Genomic DNA, 24,027 nt, shown 5'->3' with positions numbered 1-24,027 from the left:
TTCAGCAGCGGCTGAATCAGGACGCCTGGGGCAGAGCAGCTTGGGTGCTGCTGGGTTGGTCCAGTAGCGCCGAGGAGCGGCGGCGCTACTGGACCAACCCAGCAGCACCCCAGCTGCTCTGCCCCAGGCGTCCCCAAGTCAGCCGCTGCTGAAACTGACCAGTGGCTGACTACAGGAAGCCCAGCCGCTGATCAGTTTCAGCAGCAGCTGACTTGGGGATGCCTGGGGCAGAGCAGCTTGGGTGCTGCTGGGTTGGTCCAGTAGCGCCGAGGAGCGGCGGCGCTACTGGACCAACCCAGCAGCACCCCAGCTGCTCTGCCCCAGGCGTCCCCAAGTCAGCCGCTGCTGAAACTGACCAGTGGCTGACTACAGGAAGCCCAGCCGCTGATCAGTTTCAGCAGCAGCTGACTTGGGGATGCCTGGGGTTCTTAAGTTGAATCTGTATGTAAGTCAGAACTGGCGTCCAGATTCAGCCGCTGTTGAAACTGATCAGTTTCAGCAGCGGCTGAATCTGGACGCCAGTTCCGACTTACATATAGATTCAACTTAAGAACAAACCTACAGTCCCTATCTTGTACATAACCCGGGGACTGCCTGTACATTAGTAATAAAATAGAATGAGTAGTTTTAATGTAAATAAATAGCTAATTTTTAAAGCAGAGGTGCCTAATTTTAAAACAAATTAATTTTGTTTTTTTCTTCAGTAAGAATTCATGGAAACCAGCTGACATGTTCAGTACCTTAGGTGAAAGAGAAAGGGATAAAATTTTATTAGAAGCAAGGAAGCTCCAGTGGAAGAAGGAACTAGGTATGCATTAGCATATAATTTGCCATATTTATATTAAGCAATGTGTTATGCTACAACGTTGTCTGTATTAAGTTACCAAAGCTGTAACTTTTTCTATTTATAAAGGTGTAAATCTATTTATCACTAGACTTGAAAAGCATTTTAAATATTCTCTACCGTTTTTGGGTTTTTTTTTTCTTTTTGTAAAACATTTTCTTGAGCTTCTTATTAGTTTTGGCTAAAATAGGTTTTTATTTTTAAAATCTTTCCTTGTTTTATTTCAGACAGTTTGCATGCATGTAAAAAAATATTTATCCTTACTTTGATGCCTATGCTAGGTCAAGAATTGACAAGAGTCAGCTTATGACTTGTCTTTCATATTCAGCATATACATGGCTAGTAGAGCTTGTGGAGCAGGCTAGAGCGTTCCACAGAGCAGCTATCACTTTCACTCCTGATGCAATAGCATTCTGTGACTGTGCCATGGCCTATAGAAAATCAGGGCACAGGTTCTCCCCAGTTATTCCTCCTTTTGTCTTTTAACACACCTCTTTCCTTCTCTAGTCTGGTCCTACCTGGAGAATACTTCTGGGATGTGGACCTGCAGCAATAACAGCACTGAAGTTTTCTGTGCTGTGTATTTTATCTGATGGCCTGATGTCTGCCCCTTGGCTCTATTGCAGCAGCCTATCTGGCACAAAAAGTCATAGCATAGCACTGAATCTGATCCTCAAGTTTCAATTACTGCAGAGTCAGCAGGTAGAAAGCAAGCACTATTTTGTAGGGAGAGGAAATGATTTAGAAAGGGATATAAATTTGGTCATTTTAAAACAGACTTACAGGAATTTATACTCTGTCCCTGCTGTCCAAATTCTGAACACCATTGTGATGTAAGCTCTTTTTAAATGTAACTATTTATTAGGGCTGTCAAGCGATTACAAGTTTTAATAACGATTAATCATGTGCAACTCCCCTTTGAAACGCCACAGCAGTGTTTCAACAGGGCAGTGCTTCACAGAGCTTGGGATCAGCTGGAGTTCCCAGCTGACCCCAGGCTCCATGCAGTGCTACCCTTTTAAGGCTCCGGAGCGGCACTTTAAAGGGGCAGCCCAAGTGGAGCAGGGAGCAGGTAGAGTCCCCAGCAGATCCCTGGCTCTGCGTTGCAAAGCCCCTTTGAAGTGTTGTTCTGGCACTTTAAAGGGGCAGCGCATTAGGAGCCAGGGATCAGCTGGGGACTCTACCTGATCCCTGCTCCACTTGGGTTGCCCCTTTAAAGTGCCAGGTGACCCCCAGCTCCTAATGCGCTTCCTCTTTAAAGCGCCAAAACAGCACTTCAAAGGGGCTTTGCAACAGGGGAGCCGGGGATCAGTCCCCAACTCCGCAATGCAAAGCCCAGAGCAGCACTTCAAAGAGACTTTGCAACGCGGAGCCGGGGATCAGCTGGAATCCCCAACTGATCCCCAGCTCCTAATGTGCTGCCCCTTCAAAAAGGTAGCGCAGCATTAACGCCTACAATTAACGCGTTAAAAAAAATTAACACATTAATCCTGTCCTGTGTTAATCGCAGGCATTAACACAAGTCAATTGACAGCCCTACTATTTATATTTGTCCTTGAATTGATGTTTTCAGGAACACAAGATATTTTAAGATAACTGACAATTCCCAATCTAATGAAGCCATGAATTGACACAAAGCAGATTTTGTTTAACCTGGATGTAATTTGTTCTGGTCAAAAAGCTCACTAAAATCTCCCACTATATTTCTGGGTTTGAGCCTGCATGGTGATACGTGAATTATAATCTGATATAAATTATTTGGATTCAGTACACTCATAAAACCATATAGGCACAAAACTAACAACAAAGTGAAGAGAATTCAGGACTTGTATTTCTTAAGCAACACATGCATTATTTTTGATAAATATTTCCTCAGTCAAACTGATAGTCCTTCGCAATTTTATCCTCTCTGTTGTCTCCTGTTTCCACATCCTCTGCAGCCATCTTTCACACAGAGCCTTTTAACACTTACAACAAACATATGGTTAGAAAGATTAATCAAAGTCCAATTACCCATCTTAAGTTATTTACACTGTTTTTATATACCTGTACTGCATGTTGCTCTTTTTTGAAATTGCAGTTATTTATATTTAATTTGTCTAACAAAAATTTGTTTTAAAGACGAACAGATAGCTTTAAAGAAGAAACTAAAAGAAACTTTGGAGCAACAGACAAAATACTACCATTGGGCAAAAACGGATGGTGATAAAATCCATTTGGAAAAACTGCACACCGTTAATCAAGCTAAAGTAAGGCTAACAAGGAACCGTTCACTAAAAGCTTTGTTTCTCTAAGAGAACAAATTGGTTTTAGGTTTTTTGTAGTGCTATATTTTGTTCATATTTCAAATTTGCTCTATAAAAGCTTGTTTTGAGTGTGTATCCACTGATTATTTGCAAAATTTGCATTTAGGAATAAATCCCAGCACACAGGTCACATTATTAGATTGTGCACTTGGAGATTCTGTTTCTTCTCCGTGGTAGTAGCACAGTAGCGAAGATCTTTGTGTGGCCTAACAAATAAGGGATGTTAGACACTGGGTAATAGAATAGTTGAGTAACTGCATGAATTCTTATCAGTTACTTGACTATTCTGTAGCCCTCGGAGATGGGGCCAGCAGCCAGTGCAATCCAGCCCCACTCCTGGGCCTGCCGTGGGCAGAGGCTGCCCCATGGCAGCCTCCCCTGCCCCCACCCCGCCACGCTGCTGCCTCTGATAGAGGCAGCAGCCGTAGGGGTAGGCGCCACCGTGGAGCTGGTCCTGGGAGGAATCGGCTCGTAAGCTGGCTCCCCCCAGTACTGGCTCTTGCTACCCCTGATACAGAGGCAGCAACATGTGTGTGGGGGGGTAGAATGTGAATAGTCGAAAAGATTGACCAATATGCATAGGCCTACTAACAAAGCTCTGAAGGACATTTATGGTGTGGGTGGGGGGGGGGAAAGATGGCCAATGAGTCCTGCCAGCTGGGGGGGGAGAAGGGGAAGGGAAGCAATTACTCTAGAGGACAGCGATTCTAAAGGGCTTCCTGGCTGTTGCTGTCACTGCACAGCTCTCTCCGAAGTCCTGCATCGTATGTTCAGAGGGTGGACTGGGGAGGGCTGACTGGCTGTCCTACCCCTTCTGCTTGAGGCTCTACCCCTTCCAGGAACACAGAGCACCCTCCCTGCACCTTGCTCAGTCCCTTCCATCGCCAGTGGTTCCATGTCTACTCTCTTGTGTGTCTTGCATCAGACCCCTTCAGTGCTGCCACCAAAAGCCTATGTAGAACTTCATGTCAAGATTCATGCAACCAGCTTCTTAACTTTATACTTTGCCTACAACCAATAATTTGTGACTTTTTGTTTAGACTGTAACTATCTTTAATTCCTACCTATGTACTATGTTCATTCTGACATTTCTTTCTAACATTTATTCTTAATTTGATTTTTCCTCTCTCGTTGTTCTTTGGTTTGATAGGAATAAAACAGTACAGGCAGCCCCGGGTTACTTACAAGATAGGGACTGTAGGTTTGTTCTTAAGTTGAATCTGTATGTAAGTCGGAACTGGCATCCAGATTCAGCTGCTGCTGAAACTGATCAGTTTCAACAGCGGCTGAATCTGGACACCAGTTCCGACTTACATACAGATTCAACTTAAGAACCCCAGGCATCCCCAAGTCAGCTGCTGCTGAAACTGATCTGCAGCTGATTCCAGGAAGCCCGGGGCAGAGCAACTCTGCCTCAGGCTTCCTGTAGTCAGCCGCTGGTCAGTTTCAGCAGCGGCTAACTTGGGGACGCCTGGGGCAGAGCAGCTCGGGTGCTGCTGGGTTGGTCCAGTAGTGCGGCCACTCCTCGGCACTACTGAACCAACCCAGCAGCACCCCAGCTGCTCTGCCCCAGGAGTCCTGATTCAGCCGCTGCTGAAACTGATCAGCAGCGGCTGAATCAGGAGTCCTGGGGCAGAGCAGCTGGGGTGCTGCCCGGTTGGTCCAGTAGCGCCAAGGAGCAGTGCTGCGGGACCAACCGGCAGCGCCCCACCTGCTCTACCACAGGCCCCGGGCTTTGCTCCACGTCTCCCTGGTCTGCTGGGGACTAACACCTAGTTTGAATTAAGTAGTTCGAATTAAGGGCTGTGTAGCCACTTAATTTGAACTAGTGGGAGGCTAGCCCTCCCCAGCTTGCCCTGGTGGCCACTCTGGGCACCACCAGGGAAATTCTTCTGCCTCCCTTCCAGCCCTGGAGCCCTTAAAGGGGCATGGTCTGGCTACGGTGCCCGTGCCAGGTGCAAGCCTGCCAGCACCCAGTCAGCAGACCCTGCACCTGGCACGGGATGAGTCAGCCACCCGCTGTCACCCAGCCCTCTGCCTCTTCCCAGGACCAGGCTGGCGGCTCCCAGGAGCCTGCCCGGGGCCGCAAGAGGCGGGCGCCCGCCTGGTCTAGTGAGGACATAGTGAACCTCATCCATGACCACTGCACTAGGCATAGGAAAGTGGCCGTTTAGGGCAGGATAGCTGCCAGCCTGGCCACCGAGAAGCAGGTTTGCATGAAAATCAAGGTGGTCCAGTGAGACCCCCGACCCTGAGCTTAGAACGGCCATACTGGGACAGACCAAAGGTCCATCTATCCCAGTAGCCTGTCTGCCGACAGTGGCCAACACCAGCTACCCCAGAGGGGATGGACCGAAGACAATGACCAAGACAATGTCTCGTGCCATCCATCTCCAGCCTTCCACAAACAGAGGCCAGGGACACCATTTCTATCCGCTGGCTAATACCACTCCATGGACCCAGCCTCCATGACTTTCTCACTTCTCTTTAAACTCTGTTATAGTTCTAGCCTTCACAGCCTCCTGCAGCAAGGAGTTCTACAGGTTGACTATTTGCTTTGTGAAGAAGAACTTTCTGTTATTAGTTTGAAGCCTGCTACCCATTCATTTCATTTGGTGTCCTCTAGTCCTTCTATTATGAGAACTAATTATGAGAACTTTTCTTTATGCACCCTCTCCACACCGCTTGTGCTTTTATAGACCTCTATCATATCCCCCCTCAGTCTCCTCTTTTCTAAGCTGAGAAGTCCCAGTCTCTTTAGCCTCTCTTCATATGTTCCAAACCCCTGATCAATTTAGTTGCCCTCCCCTCTTCCACCCTCTCTCTTCCCCTCTCCCACTTCCTTTTCCCAGTCTCTCCGAGTTTTGCTCAATAAAGAGAGTTTCCATTTTTGAACACACGTGTCCTTTATTTTGTACATCAGGAAGGGGGGCTAGGGAGGGGTAAGTGGAAGGAGGTGAGGGAGGAATGGGTTACGAGCCCCCGATGGGAAGGACTGGGGTGGCTCTGCGGGATCCTCGGGGTGGAAGCTCTCCTGCTGCCCCCCGATTGACCTCCCCCTCCAGGATGGCAGCCTGCGGCAAGTGCAGCTGGGCTGATGGCTGAGTGCTGTGATGTGCCCAGTGTGGGCATTCAGGGCACTCCAAGCCAGGACTGCTTTGCTGTCCCTCATCGAGTTAGACAAGTGAGCGGGGAACCCCTGAGAACTGTCTGTCCGGGGTGGGGGTTGGGTCCCTTTAAGCACAGCCCTCGGCTAGCCTGAGACAGCAGCTCCACGCTCCAAGTCCTAATCTGATGCCCTGCCGGCACTGCTTCCGGCCATCCTTAACCTCGGTTCAGGGTCCACTCAATGTGGACATGCTAGTTCGAATTAGCAAAACGCTAATTCGAACTATTTTTAGGTCTAGATGCACTAGTTCGCATTAGCTTAGTTCAAATTAACTAATTCGAATTAAGTTAGTTTGAATTAGTGCTGTAGTGTAGACCCTCTATGTCTAAACCAGTAGTAAGAGAGACTGAGTAGGATGGATCCTCTACTTATAAATTTATTTCACAGATTTAGTACCTAATATGCCTTGACTTAGGAAGCGTGTCTTCTGGAGGTTTAAAAATATATTTGCAACCTGATAAATAAGTGATACAGGCAGCCTCTTGGGAATATAACCAGAATGGACTGGGTATCATTCTGTCCATTTCATTGGACTTCGTTAAGCAGAATTCTCAAGTTATTGCTTTCTTTGTAGCATTCAGAATCAATTGAAAGTTGTTCATCTTGGGATTTGACATGGTTTTTTTTTCCTGTCTTGTTGGATATTTTTAGAAGTTTCTATGAGCTGCAGCTTGTATAAACCTAAAGTACATGTTAGTTTATTTAGAAGTATTTTAAATGTGTTTTTTATATTGAAACAACCAACCAAAAAAGTTAAATTGAATATTTTTTAAGTCACCATAATACTCTGTTATTTGCAGATGACATATCCAGCTGATTTGAGTGTTGCTACTGAGGAAAACCACATTTTTAGAACCACATTGGTCACGGAGGCTAGTGAAGTAGTACCCAATATATCAAGTGGTCCAACTGTACAGTCCTCTAGTTTTAGTTCTCCTGACTTGCCAGCTGCCATTCATACAGCATTTGTGTTAGGGGTAAGGCATATAATATCTTGTCTCTAAGATGAATTTACAGTGTGTCTATTAGTTTAGTTAAGCATGCCTTTTCCAAATTTTTTTATTGCTGCATCTGAATCCAGTGTTTACGAGGTTATTGAAGTTATGAGGTGTTTCTATGAAATCATGCATTTTTAGTAGAAATTTTTAGAGATGACATTAATAGGGTGGACTTCAAAGAAAGCACCTTATTTGTAAGCTTCTAATGCAAAAAAGAAGGAAAATTAGGAAGTTAATTTCTCCATATTTGCTAGAGTTTAACTATTGTTGATGATATCAATAGAAATAAAGATGATTAGAGAGTCTATCAACAGCTGCATTTTATGGTGAGTGTTCTGAAGAACTTGATGGGATAATTAATTGGAGACTGATTGTATTGAAAATGAAATCTATTATTTTGTGCCAGATAGAGTAGTGGAGAGCAGGCAATTACTCTGCTACAGGTGAGAGACCAGCATCTGTTATTTCAGGAAGCTACTCCAGTGGAAGACCCCTTTGGTACCATGAAGTGTGAACAACAGAAGAAGTGGCTTCGAGATCTGGACAAACAAAAGGAAGAGGCTAAACTACAAAAAATAGCGGAAAAACATAGTTTATTAAAGGTAGCTCTAATTTAGAGGGGTGATTTGTAGTAAAAAAAAAAAAAAAAAAAAAAAAGGTCTGTTTTGCTTTTCCTTCCTTTCATTTCTGCTCAGGTGGAAGTCTTTCATCAAGTTGTAGATCACACAGCCCTGAAAGACTGACAGGAAGCATCCACAACTTTTATTGATATCAGTGAGAATTTTGGATACCATGTACCTCTGAAAAAATCAAAAGTGAAATCCTGGCCCATTTGAAGTCAGTGGCAAAATTCCCATTTACTTCATTAGGGTCAAGTGTTTACCTCAAGTTGTTATGACATTCAGTGAGCTCTAATTAAACAACCTGCCTGCAACAGCAGAAGTAGCATTCTGGCACTTTGACAGCAAAAGGAAACCGAGTTCATTCTATGTCAGCTAATATGTGTCATGTGTCATCCTTTTGTACATTATACTGAAAGATCTACAGGAGAAAAAATTCTTTCTCAAATACACTAATGTAGCTCTTCGTCTGAATCAGACAACTTATCTCCCTTAGGGGAATAAGAAACTCAGGAAACAGTGGGAGAATTGATAACATTTTCAAATTCCTTTTTTTTTCTTGGACTCCTTGCTTCTCTTGTCTCTCAAATATAGGACTAAAGCTTTTTCTGCCAGAGAAGAGGATTTATGCTTGGGGGAAGTGACATTGTGCAAGACTTCTATATGGAATGTGCTAGTTTCTTTTTTTCAGAGGTCAAACAGTAAGGGAACGTCTTCCTCTCGCCCCCCCACCCCCCCTCCTCTTCCAAAAAGGTACTTCCTTCTGGTTAGGAGAGGCTAATGAGAAACACAGAGTTGAGAGCACCCACAGGAGAAACTTTGGTTCCTTTTGGCTTGTGTGGATGTCATGTCAGAATGCCCATTTGGCAGTGTAGGATCAGAAAAAAAAAATCTCTAGGTTGTGTTGGGGGAGGGAAACAACATACCTCTTCCTCGGAAAACTTGGGCAGCACGTTGAACATGACCTATGCTTTGTGATTTTTTTTTTTTTAAGTTCATGTTTATGGAGGAGATTGCCGGACTAGGGATGTAAAATCCTGTTTAATTGGTCAACTGGTTTACCAAATATTTAACTGGTTAACCAATTAAAGGGGGGCTGGCAGGTGGTGCTCTAGCCAGCTGGAGTGCCTCTGCCTGTGCACACCTGGGCTGGGTTGGAGCAGGAATTCCCAAACTTTTTGATACTGGGGACCAGTAAATCCATTCATGAGCTTTTGGAGGACCAGTAACATATTTGCATATTCATTAAGCAAATGATGAATATGCTAATAAATTGTTTCTGGTTTTCCCAAAGCCCCCAATGCCAACTTTAGTCCACAGAAAAGTCAGTCAGGGCCACAGAAGTGAGATAAAAAAACACAACCCCTCCAGCCCCCTCAAACCTCAATAATGTGGCCCCAAATGTGCCTGTGGGTGCTGGGACAGAGTTCTGGGGAAGGGTGTCAATGAGTGCTGGGGCAAGGGGACAGGGTGCTTATGGGTGCTGGGGCAGGGTACTTGTTGGGGTCTGGGGGGGGGGGGGACAGAGACTGATACCTGGGGATCCTGTAGCTGTCAAGGCCCAGGAAGTGCGCAGGCTGCTCCCCTGTCGCCCAAACAGCCTGATACGCTCGTCCGTTGCACTCCTGATGCCTTCCTGCGCAGTGGGAGGGGGAGTCCCGAACCGCGCCAGCCCCAACTGCTCGGGCAGCGCACGCCGCGCGCCTTGCTCCTCTGCTCCCAATGGCAGCACACACCACTCGAGCAGCTGGAACTGGCGCACTGGGGACTTTATTCCCCTGCTGCCTTCCTGCATGGGGGGGGGAAGAAGGGAAATCCCAGACCGCTCCTCCGTTCCCCACGGCAGCACACACCGCCCAAGTAGCTGGAGCTGGCACAGTCCTGGATCCCTACCCATCCCCCCGTATGCAGGAAGGCAGCAGGGGAACAAAGTCCCCAGCGCGCGATGGACCAGCGTTTTAGGTACTACGCCGGCTATTGTGGAGAGCAGCCCACGCACTTCCTGCAGGAAACCCACGCCACCTCCGTTGACACTGGGAGTTCAGCGCAGTGTTCATCTTGGGGTTTGTGGGCAGCAAGGCGGGCTCTCGCAAAAAATTTTCTGAGGCCCAGTATTTTTTTTTCCTAAGGACCGGTACTGAGCCGCGGACCACAGTTTGGGAAACACTGGGCTGGAGCACCCCATACCTTGGTGGGCCCCACAGGGCTAAAGCAGCTGGAACTGGTGTTGAGGCTTATCACTTAACTAGTTAACCATTCACATCCCCATTCCAGACCTGGCTGAGAATGATCTTGACATAGCTCCTTCCCTGAAAGATTTCATATATGAAATGCCTTCTGTTATTAATGCATTGTTTCTTAGCAGGCTCTGCTGCCTGGTTAAAAAATTAGGGGGAAGCAAGACAATTCCTATTTGTGAGGATACTTGCATAAAGCCTAACATGCTCAACTACTGTGCCAGAATGAAAGTGCAGAGAGATGGATGTGAGCTGGCCAGAAATAATATTAATACTTGCTCTAATATATGGCCCCAAAAAGAGTATTTAAGAAAAGCTTTCTTTCAAGCAAAAAAGTTTGCTGCTGCTACTCATTCAGACTGATAGGGAGAGAATATCTGGGGAGCAAAATGAAGCTGCTTAGAAGAGTGACTAGTATGGTAACTGACAAACTGAGCAGCCTTGTAATAAGATCGGGGCTTAAAACATAAGCTACAGGCCTTGTCTGAAGCTTCGACTACAATAGTCAAGACCTTGCTAATATAAAGCAAAGTTAAGCTGTGAGCCAGAGACAGACCCTGCTCATAGAACTTGTTAAGAACAGGGCTAATATTGTAGAAACATACCTAACAGGTACTGTGCACAGGCCATTCCAGAGGGATTGCAACAGAACACCTCATTAAAAAACATCTTGGTACCAGCACACTCCCCACAGATAACAGGGACATAGTGATTCAGAGTAGGGACTAAAATGACAGCATGATGGATAGCAATCTTTTGATTGAACCACCGTGTACAAAGTAATACATTCTTAGCATAACTGTAGACATCTGAGCAAGGCAGCTATTAACTGTGCTTCCTTTACAATACATCTGGCCTGGTGCCTTCGGACCTTATCTCATTTTTTGTGGTCTTTGGGGGCTCTCTCAAGCTCTGCTGTTCCGGGTATCTGCGCAGAGCCAGCACAACATACAGTGAGAATACTTGCACTCAGCTGAACAGTTACCATCACTGAACAGAGCAAGATAACTATGAGGACACCACACAGGTGACTTCTGACCACAGACATAATGGAGTCATTGTGGAAACATATACATCAAGATAAGGTTGCAGCAAAAGCTGTATAGAAAAGCCTATATTGATATTAACTTATGCAAGACTGAAAGGTTCATGACAAACTTCACTTTTTCACTTTCTGGTTTTTGAGTCTTGCTATATAGTAGTGCATTGTAAGCTTTTTTATTTTATTTTATTTTATTTTATTTATTTTTTTAACTACCAAAAAGATTGTTTGAATTTTGGTCTGATTCAGGTCACTTTCATATGAACCAGTTTTCCTGTTTCTCCATTTAACTATTCTAAGTGCTACAACTCTAAAACAGAACTTTAAAAATGCAAATCCTACAGTTTAGCTTTCACTGAAATAGAAATACATTTTCAAAATATTCAGTTGAACATAATTTATATGACAGTATAACTGAGTGTATTCGCATTTTCTTTATTGCTTTATATCTGTTTAGGCTGAGGAGCATGAGAGATGGGCAGTGCATTTTGATTCTTTAAAGAACCATCCTTGTGCTACTCCACAACATCCCATCATAAATGGAACTTACACCAAGGAGCCTGAAATTCTTTGCCTGTGCCCTGAATCTCAGGCCCTGACTTCTTTTATTCATCCTTTTACATCTGCATCTTTAGGCCACCTAATACATTCAAAGGTGGAGAATGTAGAAAAAACTGTTGAGAACACTACTTTAGAACAAAGTCAAAAAGCCAGGTAAGTGCATGCCTCAATTACAGTAGTTTTCCCAATCAATTTATTTCTGGTATGTCTTTAGAAGTGAGTAAGTCTGAAATGATATTAATTTGGTAATTACTCCTTTCTACAGGAATTTGTATGGTTCCCTATTGAAAGAGTGTGTTCACTAGTAATGTTTACCAAAAATAACATCATTTAGTTCACTTTCATTGTTTATTATATTGCATACCTATGGCAACGAATGAAAAGTACATATATTGGAAAAAGTTTTACATTTAAATATTGCTGATATTTCAGATTAAATAGAACTGTGGGATTTCTGTATTTTTCTTTTTCATTCAAAACATTTAAATGATTCTCTTCGTAGTTTTCTCCGGTCAATGACCGCTCTTTTGGATCCTGCACAAATTGAAGAAAGAGACAGGAGGCGGCAGAAACAGTTAGAACATCAGGTACAATAACGTTATAATCTGACACAGTCTAAATGGGAAGAATGAATAAGTGTGGTGATATGATTAGAGCAGGAGCCTGAGTGCGAGTATACATTGCTCAAAGGAAAGGAAACTGTGACTTCAACAGATTACCCTGGTTAACCAGGTACATGCCACTTACAGCAATAGTGTGAAAGACTTAATGACTGTCGGTAAAGTGCTTATAGTCCTCTATTAAACTCGTGCCTCAGAAAAATGACACACATCCTTAGGGCTCTAACAGGATTTGGGGACCCCTTCCTTCTAATCCTGACTGGACTGATATTGTAGTTTCTGGTCAACAGATGTTTAAAACAGAATGGTGCTTTCTCTCATTTACATTAAGCCCCTAATTATTTTTACATCCACTGGCATGGTTGTATAATTTATTGTGATTGATTGGAGTCCTATGACACCTTTCAGTGTAAACAAACCTATTGGAGTACACCCAAATGCCTTATCTTTCCCACAGAAGATAAAGCTTATAAAAAGTAATCCAAGTGATAGGATTAGGAGCATGTGTGCAAATCCTCCTACACCCTGATAAATTTTTTTTAAATTTGTACTTTTCTTTGGCATACTTTCTCTGAATAGATTTACCTACCAGAGAGTGAAGTTTCACTTATTTTGTGAGGCACAGAGAATAATCACTTTTCTTATTGAACTGGACTTTTATGAAATCAGAATACAAGTTACATATTTTCTAATGCATGTGGGAGACATGAAATTGTGATATATTTCATATTATGCATAGTATCTTTTAATTTTACTAATTTTGTCATGATTTTGACATCTCTAGAAAGCTATAATGGCTCAAGTAGAGGAAAAGCGAAGGAAGAAGCAGCTGGAAGAACAGCAAAGAAAATGGGAAGAACAAGAAGAAGAACACCGCTTAACACGGGAACGAGAAGTAATGCAAAAACAGTTTGAAGAGGATATGCTCAAACAAAAACAAAAGGAAGTGGGTGTCTGCACTCACTGTTAAGCCTTTATTTTGTGCAACTAAATGATGTTATTTAATTGAGCTGTCGATGCCTAAAAGACTTAGATTAGTATTATTTACTATTTATTTCTAAGACAAGAGGCAAGAACAGTGTTGAAATTCCATTTGTGTCTATAGTTAGATTTAGAATCTTGATTTTTGAAGCAATGTAGGAGATTTTGCCACACTTCAGGTAAAATAAATTAAGTAATAATGAAATGGAAGACCTGACAACTTGAGGAATAGCTTCAAAAAATGTTACCCATGGTTCTTGATTAAACTAAAATGCTTAGAAAATTAAGTCAGCACTAATATCACCCTATTTGTGAGGAAGAAGTATTGAATTACTGCCCTCCAACACTGCTATAAGCTTTTTTCATTGAAGAAATGAATGTCCACCTTTTTTTCCATAGTTAAAAAAATGTAATTTCTAACTTTACATGAAATCTGTCTGCTTGTCAACATCATTCATTTTGTGTTTTCACCGGTTTGAAGGTTGTGGGTTTGTTTTTTTTGTTTGTTTTATTGGGGGTGATTTTATTGGTGGGTGGGAATGGTTTGAGGTTCAGACAGTTTACACAAAACGACATGGACAAAAATCTTCAAATACGGTTTTACAGAAAGCTGTGGAAGATAAAGGTTTTATGCAATGTTTTGTACCCAAAATAGCATTTTTAAATTTTTTAGTTAAAACAGCAAAAATTGTGCTTTGACCTCCAATTCTATCCTAGAATATCTGACTGGTATTAGTCTGTAGCTTGAGGCTTCTGTGACTCTCCATGTAGTGTAATGTGCCTGACTAGATGTATAATGATCAGGGCTGAAGGTTTTCTTGAGAATAAATGTTAGTAATATGTCAAAAATCAGTGACACATTCTGAAGGTAGTACAATAATTTTTGTGAACACCACACTGAACACTCCATTGAAATTTTATTTCAATCTTCCAATGATAAGAACCTTCTGACCCCTTTGTGGATTCAAACTTGGTGTGCTAGGGTAGCATCATAGAACACTAGAACTGGAAGGAACCTCAAAAGGTCATCGACCATCCCTGATAGATGTCTATCTAACCTGCTCTTACATATCTCTAGAGATGGAAATTCCACTACCTTCCTAGGCAACTTATTCCAGTGTTTGACCACCCCGACAGGAAGTTTTTCCTAATGTCCAGCCTAAACCTCCTCTGCTGCAGTTTAAGCTTATTGCTTCTTGTCCTATCCTCAGAGGCTAAGGAGAACAATTTTTCTCCCTCCTCCTTGTTGACACCCTTTTAGATACCTGAAAACCGCCATCATGTCCCCTCTCAGTCTTCTCCTTGTCCCCTAGGACAAGGGGTGTGTGGAAGGAGAAGAAATAAAAGATGTAACTGCTGTTTTAAGCCACAAAACTTGAGCTATTGTCTTTTAGAGCAGATATTGTGGACTTCAAGGAAAGCATCATGCAGGTATATCTCAAACCACACAGGGCTCCAGATTCTGCAGGGAAATCAGAGGCATCCCTGTAAATCTTAGGAATTGAGATACTGTACAAATGGACCTGCCTCACTGCATTGTTTTACTGGAGTCACCTCTCTCAAGAAGTGCAGCTCCTTCAGGAAATTTAAAGCTATCAGATGCTCCCCTCCCTTTACCAGTATATACTAAGAGCCACAGAGACCAGAACTTCAACAATTCTTTTCACTCTGAAATCTGTTATGTGCTGATGAGAGCGGTTACCTAGCTCAGTTTCCTGCACTTTAAATCCACAGAGCCTTAAAGTGTGAAGAAGGCATCTTTGTTTGGGGATGACTTGCTGTTTTGCTATCTCTCTTCCATAGGTGTAGGATACACTGTTTTCTTTCCTTCAGGTCTCATGATCTAGGGGATCACAACGTAGTCTAGCTCTTTATGCTACTACAGCACTGACGTTAAGAGCCTTTGTATTAGTATCACATTAAGATGTTTATATCTCTTATTTCTTCTGCTCACTTAAACAAAATATCAAACTATAAAAAGACGAGTGGATATAAATTTAGAGTGATAATGCAGTCCTTTTTATTTTATTCTCTGACTAAATGATCTCATGCATTTGTCTCCCTTTTTAAATAGGAAATCATGACTCTTAAAACAAATGAGCTCTATCAGACAATGCAGAGAGCACAAGAACAGGCACAGAGATTAAAACAGGAACAACGCATTCGAGAATTGGCTCAAAAAGGACATGACATTTCAAAACTGCAAAAAAATCTTGGTAGCTCTGGTGGCAAGTACCAATATTTACTATATTTTATTTTACTTTTGTAGAATTTGCATGAGTTCTGGATACTATTTTCAAGAAAAAAACATTCTGTCAGTTTAGACGTTGTTCCTTGGCTTTAGAAACCAGACAGATCGGTTACCCTTTTAAACTTTTTTCCAGTCAATTATCTCAAACTAAACATATATAATGCTAGTCAAGCCCCAAACACAAGCAGTGTATTATTCCTTTTTTATAAAAGGAGGACACATTTTCAGGAGCACAAGCACAACTGATATGGCTTTCAGTGGATCTTGCATGCCTGAGTCCTGTAACTTTTTTGAAGATGTTCCTCGGTCATATAGTGAGTCAACTACAGTGTCAGCACTAGAACCCAGAATCCTTGTGTCTCAAATTCTTAATCTAATTCAGGGGTGTGGAACCTCAGGCTCAGGGGCCATGCAGTCCCTGGCTTGCCTGGATCCGACCTCCAGGGTTCAGGGCTTCTCTCCCCCCAGCACTGGGGAGCCAACACTGGCACTCCAGCCCCTGCTGCCCTCCCACCCAACTGTTTTGTCTTTTGGTCAGCGGCCCCCAACTCAGAAAAGGTTCCCCAACCCTGCTCTAATTATTAAATTACAGTGATAGCATACCTTTGATACTATGATTTAGATAATCAGTTTTCTGTTAATTGGTCTACTTAAGTCACTTGTTTTTTATTTTTAGGTGATAAAATATATGTGTGTCATAATACTGGCCTTTCAAATGTAAATAATGAACATTGTTCTGTTGAAGTGAACGGTAAAGTGCATCAAGATGTAAAAACAGTAACCTCTCCTCGGAAAGATACTGCTGTGCAAACAGGTATAAATTAAAAAAATAATATGATTTAATAGGGTATCATGTTCTGCATAAAAAAAATGGTAGTCTAGATATTTCATTGGTTCAGGTTATCAGTAGAGGAAAATCTTGTTTATGCTGCAGTGAGTAAAATGAGAAGTGACTGTTTACACAGATATAGCCATGTGAGAATATCAAGAGTAAATAGCAGCAGCAATAGGGAAGCTAAGGCCTTGTCTACCCTACAGGGTTTTGTCAGTGCAAATTATGATATACAGCCACTGCTGTACTTAAATTGCTGTTTCATGTCTACACTATGGTACTTGTGTGGGAGCATATCTACCATAGCAGCTCTTGCATCAATGCAGAGAGCAGTGCACTGTGGATAGCTATCCCACTGTGCAACTAACTCAGAGGGTGCTTTGGGAAGGATTTGCAGTACCTCATGGGCATGATCTAAAAAATCAAAAAGGAGTTATATACAAAGTGGAAACTAGGTCAAATTACAAAGGATGATTATAAACAAACAGGTATGCAGGGGCAAGATTAGAAAGGCAAAGGCACAGAACTACCGTATATTCCGGCGTACAAGACGACCTCTGATGTTAAAAAACATCCCCCAAAAATCGGGGGTCGTCTTGTACGCCGGATGCCCCGCCGCCGGAGCCCCTCCGCGGCTTTGAAAGCCTCGGGGGAAGCCGGCGGCGGGGCATCCCAGGCGCGCATGGGCTGCCCCCCCGCCGGAGCCCCTCCGCGGCTTTGAAAGCCGCGGAGGGGCTCCGGCGGGGGGGCAGCCCATGCGCGCCTGGGATGCCCCGCCGCCGGCTTCCCCCGAGGCTTTCAAAGCCGCGGAGGGGCTCCGGCGGGGGGGCAGCCCATGCGCGCCTGGGATGCCCCGCCGCCGGCTTCCCCCGAGGCTTTGAAAGCCGCGGAGGGGCTCCGGCGGGGGGGCAGCCCATGCGCGCCTGGGATGCCCCGCCGCCGGCTTCCCCCGAGGCTTTGAAAGCCGCGGAGGGGCTCCGGCGGGGGGGCAGCCCATGCGCGCCTGGGATGCCCCCCCGCCGGCTTCCCCCGAGGCTTTCAAAGCCGCGGAGGGGCTCCGGCGGGGGGGCAGCCCATGCGCGCCTGGGATGCCCCCCCGCCGGCTTCCCCCGAGGCTTTCAAAGCCGCGGAGGGGCTCCGGCGGGGGGGGGCAGCCCAGGCGCTCCTGGCGGCTTTGCTCCCGGTGCCTCTGGTCTGCTGGGGACCATCTCCAGCAGACCAGGGACACCGGGAGCAAAGGAGGCGGAGGGGCGCTGGGGTATAAGATGAAACCCTATCTTTTAATTAAAAAGATAGGGGGTCGTCTTATACACCCAGTCGCCCTATACGCCGGAAAATACGGTAGCTCAAACTAGCTAGAGATATAAAGGGTAAAAAAAAGACATTCTATAAATAAATTAGAAGTAAGAGGAAAACCAAAGACCGGGTTGGCCTGTTGCTTGGTGAAGAGGGAGAAACAATAACAAGTAACTTGGAAATGGCAGAGGTTTGTTTTTGTCTTCACCAAGAAGTCTGATGATGAATGCTAGTGGAAATAGGGTACGTTTAGAAGATAAAATAAAAAAAGAACAAGTTAAAAATTACTTAAGAAAATTAGATGTCTGCAAGTCATCAGGGCCTGATGAAATGCATCCTAGAATACTCAAGGAGCTGATAGCTAAAGGCTCAGATACCTTCTCTATCATCTTTGAAAAACCATGGAAGACAGGAGAGATTCCAGAAGACTGGAAAAGGGCAAATATAGTGCCCATCTATAAAAAGGGAAATAAGAACAACCCAGGAAACCACAGACCAGTCTGTTTAACTTCTGTGGCAGGAAAGATAATGGAGCAAGTAATTAAGGAATTAATCTGCAAATATCTGGAAGAAAATAAGGTGATAAATTACAGCCATCAGGGATTTGTAAACTACAAACCAATCTGATAGCTTTCTTTGATAGGCTAATGAGCCTTGTGGATAAGGGAGAAACGGTGTACATGGTAAAGCTAGCCTTTAGTAAGGCATTTGATATGGTCTCACATGATCTTATCAATAAACTAGGCAAATACAACTTGGAAGGAGCTACTATAAGGTGGGTGCATAACTGGCTGAATAACCATTCTCAGAGAATAGTTATTAACAGTTCACAATCCTGCTCGAAGGGCATAACAGGTAGGGTTCCGCAGGGTTCTGATTTGGGACCAGTTCTGTTTAATATCTTCATCAATGATTTAGATATTGGCATAGAGAGTATGCTTATTAAGTTTGCAGATGATACCAAGCTGGGGGGGTCATAATTCAAAGAATTAGGGTCATAATTCAAAATGATGTGGACAAACTGGAGAAATGGTCTGAGGTAAATAGGATGAAGTTTTAATAAGGACAAATGCAAAGTACTCTACTTAGGAAGGAATAATCAGTCTCACACATACAGAATGGGAAGCGACTGTCTAGGAAGGAGTACTGCAGAAAGGGATCTAGGGGACATAGTGGACCACAAGCTAAATATGAGTCAACAGTGTCAGCATGCCATCTCTTAAGTTCACACAGCATCTGGAAGCCACCAATTTTGAGGCAGAAGCTGATGCACAGACAGCTGGTATCCTTCTATCCCCCATCCCAGCTCAGAAGAGAGCAGTACACTGGTAGTGAGAGTGATATTCTGATATCAGCCCCTCGCCTCCCTCCCCTGCTCTATGCAGCAGTCTGTCTATCCCCTTTTCCCCCAGCAGTAACAGCCTGCCTTCCACTGCAGTCCCAGTGCCAGAGAGAGCAGGATTCCGAGTTAATATTTCAATTCCATGATTCCTTCAGAGTTCTCCCACTGCCTTCTCTTTTCACAGATTTAGGAAATGCAGATATTACTCCCATTGTGTTTTGCTTACAACGCTTAAACTTCATAGGACCCACGTACACATGTGACTATAAATCCTTTTGTTTGGCAAAATTGGGTTTCTCCTCTGCTGGGACGTAACAACTTGAAACAAATTATAGGAAGATACTTTATAAATACCTACATTTCACAATGATATTAAGGACCAGCATGATTCTGGCTTTCATTTAAGAACTCACATGGTATTCTTCATAGATAAATATTATGACAGCAAAGTATTAGGTGTAGTGTGTTTGTCAGGCCTGACAGGACTCTTTGCCAGTTCATTGCATTTTATTTTGTTTCTTTAACTACAAATTTATATTTTGGGCGTGGCAGCAAGTATAGCAAGATCAATGGAGATTTGCAAAGTCTACGGAGTTAAATATCAGGGTGTGCTTAATGTAATTTATGAAGGGGATTGATAGAGTGAGAAGGTGGTTTATTGGTTTTAAACACTGAAATTCAAACTTGTCTCTCTCTAGAAGGCAAAGATGTCATATGGCACCTGCCAGTCTCTCTTGCCGTCGATACATACCACACTCACTTAGGCCACCTTTCCTACCACTATGCATTGTTATAGTGTTCTATCAAGCCATTGCCTCTAGTATTTACGTATATGTCCAAGTCAGCTTCCCTCTTTCTTCTGGGGAAAAAGAGAGCACTATTGGCAGCAGTTAGTTCTGCTTTCCTTCAGGCTGTGCATTCCTTATCTCTCTTTCCAAGGTATCCTTCCTTTCTGTTTGTTTCTTCCTACTTGCTATAGTTGCTTCTGCCCTCTAATTAGCCCTTCAGCTATGGCCCTACTTGTTAGTCGGTCCTCTACTTAGATCCCCATTAACCTATATTGGAAGGGATGAGAGGTTACTGAGTCAGCTCTTGACTCAGAACTCCTGCCACATACCTCCTTTCTTCTCTTTTCTTTTGGACTTAGCTCTGCCTTTATCACAATTTCCTGCTTTTTTGTACCGCATCTGTGGATTTGTCCTGACCCTATCAGTGTCTGTCGGCTTCTTCTACCCACATAAAACTCTCCAACTTGTGTGTGTGGTGGGGGAGGGATTTGTCCCCAGAATTCAACCATTCTTCATGACAAGGGTATTCTATTATCTGGCCTTCCTAATTTGTTGTTCATCTAATTGTAGACTCTCTTCACTCTCCATGATACTTTGGTACCTTGTTAGTCTGACATCTTATTCTTGTGCTGATCCATTCCTGGGACTCCTCAGTCATTAGTCCCTGTTTCAGCTGTTTTTCCTTCTGTCCTCTCTCTTTTCTCTTGTTGACCTTCCTGTCTTGTATCTCATTGTTTGGGTATTTTTATTTGTTTAACAGCCCTCTTCTTCTACCTCCTTTTCCAGTACCTTGGCGTTTCCTCCTCCTCCTCTCACTGAGAGGGATTTCCAGTTAAGATCCAAAACAAATGAATGGGGTAAAGCCTCCACAATCCGCATAACTACTTGACTTCTAAGGGGATTTTTGCTAAGAAGCAGTGTTTCCCCATGCAAACATTCTAACCTTACTGGTAAAATCCACTGGAGTTTCATCAAATCTCACAGAACAAAAATTCACAGACTTGCAATCCCTGACCGACATTCTCTGTGTCTTGGCCACCCACATTCAGAACACAAACCACACCTCTTCTGGCAGCGTGAGGGCCCTTTGGACTTCTCTTTCCTTTTCTCAGTCCCTTTTCCTGGCTGAGCATCTATCAACATCTTTTTCATCTCCTGTCCTCGCCAAGGGATCTTTTTGGGTAGATTGTCCTCTGAGAATTTTTCTGTCAGCTTCACCACACTGTCCAATATTGAGGATTGGTACCAGTACACTCATACTCCCCATGACAGGAAGACCTTGCAAGAACTATTCTACAATCTCCACATCCATCACTTCCTCCACTCCTGGCTTTCTGGGAAGTAACAAACACCTAGTAAGTAGCCCAGTCTTAATGGCCTCTGTGTAGGTACTCTGGGCCTTATTCACTCTGTCCATTTCACCACTCTTAATTTCTGTTGGCTTCTCTTTGACAACAGAGCCATCCTATCTGTGGTGGCTGCCATGACTCCATCACAGTCCCTAGCATGTTCTTTGCTTTGGGATGCTTGGACATTGGCTTTGCGAGTGGCTCCTTACTTGACAGGCAATACTGCCTTACCCCAACAAGAACTCTCAGAAGTTTGTTGAAAAAGTGAATAAAGCTTCATGATGTTGTTCATTATTGGGCAATCCAAATAAAAGATGAACTCCGTATATCAAGATGATGTTTCATTTTAAGTTTTGTTACATTTTATTCCCCGTGTTTTTAACATGGATTGAGTTTATCTGATCATTCTTTGGTTCTCCCCTTTGCTGTTTACTCTGAAACATTATAAGAAATAAAGTATGTCAGTATTGTAGCAACCAGTGTTTTGAATAGCATGATTAGTAATGCATTTATAATCTAAATACTGAAATATAAATTGAAGAAGTCATGTGGCCTGCTTAAGAACATGTAAAAGAGATACTTTTGTTTTTAGATGACTTTGACACCAGAGCACTTATCAGCACTGAAACATGTATTGAGTCAGTTGAAAAGAGAAGAACTTTGGACAGTACATCTCCAGAAATTTCCATAGAATATAAAGAGAAATGTAACACCAAAAAATGTAAGAAAGAAATGCAGTATCCAGATAAAAAGAAAATTTCAGAAAAAGAAAATGCTGACAGTTACACTGATTTATATGACCAATTTGCAAGAAAAGAGAAACAAACAAAAACTATGGAAAAATATGGAAAGAGACCTGACTGGAACATAAACAAACCTGGGAAAAGGTATATTCCAGCATCAGAAAGATACCCTAGACAACTACAAAAGCAAAGGGAGGAAAAGAAAGTAAGACGACAGATAGAGCTGCTTCAATTGGTAGAAAGAAATACTCCAGGCAAACTCTGCCAAAAGAAAGAAGTCTCTCCAGAAAGGTCTCCTTCACCTCACCAGGAAACTAATACAAAAAGTAAGGGACATGCAGTCACAAAGGTAATGATTTGGAGTTTCACAGCAGCAATTTTTCATTGTAATCTTAGTTCACTTAATATCTCATTTGTGTTTGGGCTAAAAGATCGTTGGTGCAACTCCTGTGCTTCATACAGTAACGTGAGTATTCTAGTGATATAATACATTCATATTTTACTCACATGAATGTAGACGTCATCATAAGCCTTTCCTGTGTATTTATGCCGTCATATAGTTGTCATTTATTCCTTGGCTACGTCTACACTGGAATGATTTTGCGCAAGAACTCTTTTGCGGAAGAGTTCTTGTGCAAAAACTCTTCCAGAAGAGAGCGTCTACACTGGCATGTGCGTTTGCGCAAGAGATGTGCTTTTGCGCAAGAGCATCCATGCCAGTTTAGATGCTGTCTTGCGCAAGAAAGCTCTGATGGCCATTTTAACCATGGGCTTTCTTGCGCAAGAAATTCATGTTGCCTGTCTACGCTGGCCTCTTGCACAGGAACAATTGCAGAAGAGGGCTTATTCCTGAGCGGGAGCATCAGAGTTTTTGTGCAAGAAGCACTGATTTCATACATTAGAACGTCAGTGTACTTGCGCAAGAACTCCCCGCCAGTGTAGACAGGCAGCAATCACACCAATGTAGACACAGACTTTGTGTAAAGCGGAAATCCGACTGGCAGCAAGAAACAAGTTTCTGTATCATTGTACTCTTGGAGATTGGCGTTATGATACTGACTTGCTCCTTTGTGACCATTTAAAGTGAGGGGATGGCAGAGCAATGTTAATTTGTATAAACAAAAAAGCCGTTGTTGATTTGTAAGAGAATTTTTGACAACAAAGTACATCCTTTATAATTTAACCTTCTCTTCCTTCTCCCACACCACTAAACACACATCATCAGTAGCTCATGGCTGAAAAAAGTCTTAGCTTCCCACACTTTAAAGAAAATACTGCTGCTACCATGCACCTCCTAGCACTGATATTTTCCCATTCCTCCTTTTCACACCAACTCTTACCTTTCAGAGAAAAATGTGTCTGGGATGTAGTTACTTGTGTAATTCTGTGTAGCCAGCCAAGATCTTCTATTTGTTTGGCTGAAAACGAATGCTACAAATGTCAAAGTCTGTAAGCACAATAAGTAATCTCTGACAGTCTGTAGATATTCATGTATATGTTTTAAGTGAGTGTGGAGGACAAAACTGCAAAATGGAAGACATTTCTCCACTTGCGGTTGCTTTTGCAGTCAGTGCCAATGGCAATTATTTCCACTGAGTTCTGCAGTTAATTTTCAGGAATGCTGGTCTTTGAAAATACAAGATACGTTGAAGTAGGGTATAATTGCATGTTCAGAAGTTTAATAAACCGTAATAATCTTTATAAGAAAAATTATTTTCCTTTATGTCAGGGAAGAAGAACCTACATTTAATAATAGGGCTCTGCCTAAAAGCTTTTAGTATGGATTAAGGATGTTAAAATCCGGTTAATTGACTAGTTGATGGAATTTCTGTCGACCAGACGATAGGCACTTCCACATTCCTCCATTGAAATGTACCAGAGCCGCTACTGGGGCTTTGGTACATTTCAAAGAAGAAATGCGGAACTCCACATACAGCCCAGGCCAGCAGGAAGTTCTGCTGACTCTAGGCTGCACGTGGGTGCCAGCGCTGAAGTGCACAAGAGTCCCCAGCGGGCACGGAGTTCGGACTAAGGGACATTTAAAAATG

The 24,027-nt window shown here is 43.2% G+C and overlaps 1 protein-coding gene across 14 annotated transcripts in view; it reads left to right on the top strand.

Moving 5' to 3' along the window:
* The window catches only part of CCDC66 (coiled-coil domain containing 66), a 79,786-nt gene that overhangs the window by 24,244 nt on the left and 31,515 nt on the right, over nt 1-24,027 (top strand). For 11 of the 14 annotated variants that reach the window (XR_001368783.3, XM_014577397.3, XM_025188557.2 and 8 more), the window contains 10 exons: nt 705-808; nt 2,966-3,093; nt 7,120-7,296; nt 7,788-7,919; nt 11,674-11,930; nt 12,280-12,364; nt 13,182-13,343; nt 15,453-15,606; nt 16,306-16,443; nt 21,829-22,328. Coding sequence is in view for 13 of the 14 variants with exons in the window: in XM_014577397.3 (XP_014432883.2) it covers nt 705-808; nt 2,966-3,093; nt 7,120-7,296; nt 7,788-7,919; nt 11,674-11,930; nt 12,280-12,364; nt 13,182-13,343; nt 15,453-15,606; nt 16,306-16,443; nt 21,829-22,328 (1,837 nt within the window). In the remaining variant the exon portion in view is untranslated. The remainder of the gene's footprint in view (nt 1-704; nt 809-2,965; nt 3,094-7,119; nt 7,297-7,787; nt 7,920-11,673; nt 11,931-12,279; nt 12,365-13,181; nt 13,344-15,452; nt 15,607-16,305; nt 16,444-21,828; nt 22,329-24,027) is intronic. The other 3 variants (XM_025188561.2, XM_014577406.3, XM_075938893.1) reach the window with 3 other exon arrangements.

Source organism: Pelodiscus sinensis, chromosome 11, assembly GCF_049634645.1.
Source record: "Pelodiscus sinensis isolate JC-2024 chromosome 11, ASM4963464v1, whole genome shotgun sequence".
Lineage (NCBI taxonomy): Eukaryota > Metazoa > Chordata > Testudines > Trionychidae > Pelodiscus > Pelodiscus sinensis.
This window is presented reverse-complemented; position numbering and strand designations above follow the sequence as displayed.